At 46.2% G+C, this 5,896-nt stretch overlaps 2 protein-coding genes and 1 long non-coding RNA gene across 3 annotated transcripts; 2 read left to right on the top strand and 1 right to left on the bottom strand.

Moving 5' to 3' along the window:
* The first annotated feature begins 342 nt into the window (after nt 1-342).
* On the top strand, nt 343-1,622 carry irak1bp1 (interleukin-1 receptor-associated kinase 1 binding protein 1). Its single transcript, XM_084699481.1, has 4 exons — nt 343-678; nt 872-937; nt 1,020-1,150; nt 1,248-1,622. Exons 1-4 carry the CDS (start codon nt 379-381, stop codon nt 1,480-1,482), a joined length of 732 nt encoding a protein of 243 aa, XP_084555607.1. The 5' UTR covers nt 343-378; the 3' UTR covers nt 1,483-1,622.
* Nucleotides 1,575-3,207, bottom strand: LOC146287418 (uncharacterized). Its single transcript, XM_084699482.1, has 6 exons — nt 3,081-3,207; nt 2,904-2,993; nt 2,693-2,778; nt 2,349-2,509; nt 2,134-2,250; nt 1,575-2,052 (listed from the first exon to the last, which is right to left on the bottom strand). Exons 1-6 carry the CDS (start codon nt 3,203-3,205, stop codon nt 1,957-1,959), a joined length of 675 nt encoding a protein of 224 aa, XP_084555608.1. The 5' UTR covers nt 3,206-3,207; the 3' UTR covers nt 1,575-1,956.
* LOC146287417 (uncharacterized) lies at nt 3,080-5,500 on the top strand. The gene is made up of 3 exons (XR_014758428.1): nt 3,080-3,218; nt 4,048-4,157; nt 4,270-5,500. It is a non-coding gene; the product is annotated as an uncharacterized LOC146287417 (long non-coding RNA).
* Nucleotides 5,501-5,896: the final 396 nt, after the last annotated feature.

Genomic DNA, 5,896 nt, shown 5'->3' with positions numbered 1-5,896 from the left:
ACCTTAGTTACACCTATATGTTGCCTAATATATAAATTAGGCCTGTAGATTATAGACAATAACAAGTAATCAATAATCATCATTTTCTTGCTGTCAAAACTATAGACTACTTTAATGGGAAAACATAAATATTGGTGGGTCTATCTGTTAAAGTAGTAGTCTAACATTGTTGGAAGTAATATGGCTGTATGTAAAGTAATCGTTTTCCTGACAAAATTACCACAAACCTGTAGGAACACGCTTTTAGGACAAGCTGTGGATAACAAGGCCTTGGCTGCCACCTATCGACTTTGAAGACGCTTTTGTAGTTCTCTCAAAGAACTACATATCCCTACTTGTAATGTTACCATAGCAGCAAAAGATTGGTGTGAGTCAACCATGGACATTGGAAAGCGGTCTGAGCCGCGTGTTTGTAGCGTCCTTGCCGGTAATTTGATCAAGTACAAAGATGAAGATGAGCCAGTGGCACGAGGTGCACAGTTATCAGTTGAGCAACAAATCCCGTACAGTCCGAGGGAGATCCAAGTCACTGGACAAACGGAAATGTCGTGGCAAGCCGACAAGGCATCGATGCGAATCAGCTTAAGCAACAACAAGGAGTCTGTGAACGATGTTTCCAACAGTATATCACGGCGAGTGGAGTACATCCTACAAGCTTTACGGCAACATGATGTTAAGGTAGACCTAGACGTGTAGGCTATAAATTTGTAGCTAAAGTGGTGGGCCACGAGGGGTCTTAAACTCAGCAAAGAGTTAAAATAGCATTTACAAGAAAAAGACAACAAAGTAGTTAACATAGACTACTTTGATTATAGAAAAAGATAGATTAATTCCAGGAGAGAATTTTTCGCACCTATGTTTTCTTTCAAAGGAGGAGGATATATCGATGAGGAAACATATCCACAGAGAGAAAGATCAGTATCACATGGAAGCAGAGGTAGGTTTTCAATCAACGTTTAAAATCTTAAGTGATCATACTTCCATTTGACCATTGACTTGTTACATGTGTTTATCTGTAGGTTGTGGTCAAGTTCTCCGATTTTGTGAAGATGGAAAGCGTGTGTGCCGTTCTGCTGCTGAAACTGGACAAAAGCGTTTGCGTTGGGATGCCAAAGTTTTACCACAGCGCCGAGGCTATCAGCCAACTGAGGTAGCGTGCTTAAACTCACACACAGACACATTGTTCTACATACGATCACGACTCTAGTGTCAGTAACCGTTGGGGTCGTCTATTTCTGCTCTCCCAGGAGAGACGCTTGTGTTGCAGCCGTGGAAAACGCCCGTTTGAAGGCTTGTGAGATGAGCAGCCGCCTGGGACAGGTGTTGGGGCTCCCCCTGGTGGTCAGAGAGGAGGACGCCAGGGAGTGGACTGATGAGGAAGGGGCAGAGGAACGAGGTGGGAGACCTCCGCACAGGCCCACCCTCACCGTGTCCTCTCGTGTGTTTGTGTCTTTCAACCTCAGACCCAAGAAGAAGCTATAAAAACTCACTACCCATAATCCAGTGCGGTCAGCAGCATGGACACATGGACACACATTCACCCACACACAAAAAATGACGCCAAAGAACATGGATGTACTTTTGTCGTTTATTGCACAAGGTACTAAAGTATTTTGATCTGACACTGGGTACTGGGGTTTTTGTTTGGATATATTCTGTTTTCCTTCACGTTTGTGACAGACTGGCTCAGAGAGGATTCACCAGTTCGACCAGAACATTACAGAATGTTTATTGTATTTCCTTGAACGGTCCACTTTGATCAGGAACACCAGTTTAAAGAAGCCATTTTAAAAAGCACAAGTTTGGTTCCGGCACCACACACACACATACTCTCCATTTCTTTCTATCTCTCACTCTCTCACACACACACGCGCACACACACGCACACACACACACACTGCAGCAGTAAGTCCCTTTCCATGGTGTTGGATCTCTTCTCACCTTCCTCTCACCACATCAGTCCTCAGGAAAGATCTCTTTGAGCCAAGGCTGCATCACAAACTGCTCCCCGTCAAAGTGTGTGAAGTATTGCTCCAGGGTGGGGATGTCTGGCTGAAACAATCAAACGCACCCTCGTTTTCATTTCGGGGTCAGGGGTGAAAAGTGTATGTGTGTGTGTATGTGTGTACCTACCTTCATCCCGGTTATCCTCTTCAGTTTTGTCTGGGGCAGGTAGCCCACCATTATGGATGACTGGCCCGGCCCACTGAACACCACCTTATAGTGGGGCGTGTGTTTTGCTGCTACCTCCTGAAAAACACACAGATACAAACATGCTACCTGACTCATCACCAGGCATTGTGTGGCTTGACAGAGGTTAGAGGTCAAAGGTCACAGTGGGGTCTGACCTCAGAGTTGGAGTACACCCTGTTGATCCACTCTGGTGGAGCTTGTAGTTCAGAGTCCCAGGCCACCACCACCCCCACCATGTTACCCCGGTTCTCCATCACCACCTGCCCCACCCGCATGAACACAAACGGGGGCCGTGGGCTACGCACAGTCCTGGAGGCTGCAGGGAGGGGGAATGGGAGATGTATGGTAGATTAATGGAGAGGTGATCTGTCTGGGTCAAGTACACTGGTTACATACACACACACACATTCTTATCTAGGTTCATTGAAGTCAACTGGCTACATGCAACAGTATTCTCGCTCTGCTAAGTGCACTGGCTCTCACACACACACACACACACCTCCGAAGTATCCCTGGTCGTTGTCATGGAGAAGAACCTCCAGGGCGGGAGACTCGCCAGGCTCCTCTTCTCCTGTCACGAGCTCCCTGCAAGAAATGCAAACACGCAAAAAGCTGGTCTGACTGTACTGCCTTTGACTCACGTGACGTGTGTCATGAAGTCACAACCATGGATACAAAAGCGAGGTATAGTCCAGCACATCCCCACTCACTGAAACTTGATAAGTATCTTAGAGAGCCACTCTGTCCAGGCGTCCGCGCTCAGGTAAGTATCGCTCCATTCGTTCCAAACTGCCAAAATTCTGAAATAAACGGGACACTAATGATGACGTCAACTTATCTTGCCGAGTGCGAGTGGCTCTGATCTGCGCCATGTGGCCCGTGTGTACCGTCTGGTTGCATGATAGCGCTGCGCCACCGAGGCTCCGGTCCACCGGGAGATGAGGTACTGCGCCGGTAAAGCGGAAAGGAGCAGTGAGAGCTGCAGTATAGTAGCTGGTGTGAGGTGGGGCATGGCGTCACCTTAAGTGAGAATGTGTAAAACATTTAGGGAGGTATTACCTAACGTTTTCCACTTAATGTTGACTAATTTATATGAACCGTTCAGCCAGCACATTAACATAATACAAATGTAATATGGCACATTGTCCCTGTTTGTCGTCTACTTCCTTTAGCAGTATGTTGACAAGTTACGAAAGCCCTTACCTTACAGGAACTCCAGGGTCAAATAAACGTTAAACTGCTGTAATACATTGAGGAAGAGAATATATGCGGTCTAGTGAAGAGACAAGTGTTGTAGCACTTGTAGGTGTAAAGGACATAGGGGAGGGAGTAGATTTGTCTCTGTGTGGTTCGCCAGTTTGTATTTACATACATTTCAGTTTCGGCCTGGCTGCCACCTGCGTATTTCCATTTCTAAAATTGCCAAACTGGTTATGCGCCCAATAGTGGCAGCCCACGTGCAGCCAGCGAGCCTCTTGAATCTCGCCACGTCAGACTCGGATCCAGTTCGCGGACACGCTGCGTCAGTGGCGCGACACCGACACAGGAGGCGGTGTTGTCGCGGGAGGCCCAATCCAGCCTTTAGTTTTTTGTGTGCAGAGCACAGTACATCATGTAGCCTATCAATCAAAATTACACAAATGTATAGCTGAAAAAAACAAGCCAGATATAGAAACACAACTGTTTATTTCCTTAAAATATCAGTATGAACTAACAGGACATCAGTACTCCCCTACACATACATTCTAGCTTTATGCTTTCTTGCAAGAACTCTTTTTTTATATAAAAGTATCCAAACTAACAAAGACAGCCCACCCTTCCACCCCCAAAATCCCTCCTCCCCACCCCTCCCAGGTGGCTAGCATGCAGCCACTTCACACACACCAGAAGACCCTCCCTCCCCCTCTGATCAGAGACCGGCACAGCACGTACAACAGGCCCATAGAAACGTCATCAGATATCAGGTATGTGTATATATATATGTATATATATATATATATATATATATATATATATATATATTAGAACAGAGGAGAGTATAAAATACTTTTTCAGCACATTGTGACCCTCTCACAGCTGCGACTGCTCCAGGACTACAGGAACGTGGGCGTGTGTTGAGTCGGCTGAAGTGAAAGATGTTTTATCAGCTGAGGGGGCCAGGGTCCCCCCCCCCCCCCCGTCTCCTTCCCTCCCCAGAGAGCGCGTGTGTGTTTTAGGTATGATCCGGTACTGACTCTGAACAAACCAACATTCAACAGCCACGGTCTGTCCTCTGGTAGCCACAGACAGATTTTGGCATAAAAGAATCATAATATAAAATGTACAAAGATAAAAACAAACAGTATCGCAGTTCGTCACCATTTGTCAGAGACAGAGAAAACAATAAACTTGTGTGTGTGTGTATGTGTTGTAGTGCCTGTCCACATTGGACACAGCTTGTCTTGTTTCAGCCCTCAAAGCAGTCTGGACACCAGTCCAGTCCAGCGCCATGCGTCCAATGACCAGAACCAGTCCACCCTGGGGGGTCCACAGACCCCGGCTGAACAAGAAGATCCAAAGTGGACATGGAGAATCAAGAGGATCCAAAGAACCGGAGGAGCCAAGGCACAATCAGAACATAGAGTCTGGGATCTGACTCCAGGTCGTTAGAGGCCCGCTCCAGCCTGTTCAATCCAGTTTGATCTGGGTCGATCCGGTTGGGTCGGGTTAGGCGTGAAAAAGTGCTAGGGCATGCATGGCGGAAATGTGTGTGGTCACCGTGAAAACATAACAGAAACATTTGAAATTATTTTCTTTTTTTTAGTTTTTTTTTGTTAAGAGTTTAAACTCATTTGAAAAATAAACATGGATGCTCCCTACAACTGCATAAAACACTGTTGAGAGAGCATCTCAAAGCTAAACACCAAGCTCAATCCTCTGTACCTAAGGTTTAACTCACAATTACACCTTGGCTATATTAGGATAATATTGACATGGATATTGGTATTGTAACATCAAAAACATTTTTTTTTTTTCTTTCTTTCAATTAACAATGTTATCACTAAATATCTTTGAGAGGTTAAACCATGATCATACTGTATGCCACTGTTTGTACGCTCATGTGGACCCTATTCTCATTCGTATTTAAACAGCCAAACACATGTAACACACACACACACATACGCTTTCTGGGTAGTTATTGGTATATGCCTCAATGAAACCATGCATGATCATGTCATCAGAATGACAAACCCTTCATCAACTGAACATTTCTGAAGGGGTAAATGGGGTGAGTCCCCCCCCCCCCCTCCCCCCACACACACACACACACCACAGAAAGGCACAAGGTATTGCTAATTATCAGAATTCATTGAGACATATAAAATATGATCCATTCAACCTTGCTGCTGCCTCTCCTTTCTCACAGCATAAAGAACAAGAGGAGGAGAGGAGAGCAGAGGTCTGCTCTTCAGAGCACAGGAGAGCAGAGGTCTGCTCTTCAGAGCACAGGAGAGCAGAGGTCTGCTCTTCAGAGCACAGGAGAGCAGAGGTCTGCTCTTCAGAGCACAGGAGAGCAAAGGTCTGCTCTTCAGAGCACAGGAGAGCAGAGGTCTGCTCTTCAGAGCACAGGAGAGCAGAGGTCTGCTCTTCAGAGCACAGGAGAGCAGAGGTCTGCTCTTCAGAGCACAGGAGAGCAGAGGTCTGCTCTTCAGAGCACAGGAGA

This window comes from Hypomesus nipponensis, chromosome 6 (genome assembly GCF_054491055.1).
Source record: "Hypomesus nipponensis isolate SF chromosome 6, ASM5449105v1, whole genome shotgun sequence".
NCBI classification, from domain to species: domain Eukaryota; kingdom Metazoa; phylum Chordata; class Actinopteri; order Osmeriformes; family Osmeridae; genus Hypomesus; species Hypomesus nipponensis.
Note: the sequence above shows the minus strand (reverse complement) of the source record. Positions and strands in the feature narration are given on the sequence as shown.

Excerpts from the sequence above, each read along its gene's own strand:
- LOC146287418 (XM_084699482.1), bottom strand. The coding sequence starts at position 3,205 with ATGCCCCACCTCACACCAGCTACTATACTGCAGCTCTCACTGCTCCTT. Across the intron at positions 2,510-2,692 it reads CGACCAGGGATACTTCGGAG|CCTCCAGGACTGTGCGTAGC; the intron begins GTGTGTGTGTGT and ends CCCTCCCTGCAG. Across the intron at positions 2,053-2,133 it reads AGAGGATAACCGGGATGAAG|CCAGACATCCCCACCCTGGA; the intron begins GTAGGTACACAC and ends TGATTGTTTCAG.
- irak1bp1 (XM_084699481.1), top strand. The coding sequence starts at position 379 with ATGGACATTGGAAAGCGGTCTGAGCCGCGTGTTTGTAGCGTCCTTGCC. Across the intron at positions 679-871 it reads TACGGCAACATGATGTTAAG|GAGGAGGATATATCGATGAG; the intron begins GTAGACCTAGAC and ends TTTCTTTCAAAG. Across the intron at positions 938-1,019 it reads AGTATCACATGGAAGCAGAG|GTTGTGGTCAAGTTCTCCGA; the intron begins GTAGGTTTTCAA and ends GTTTATCTGTAG.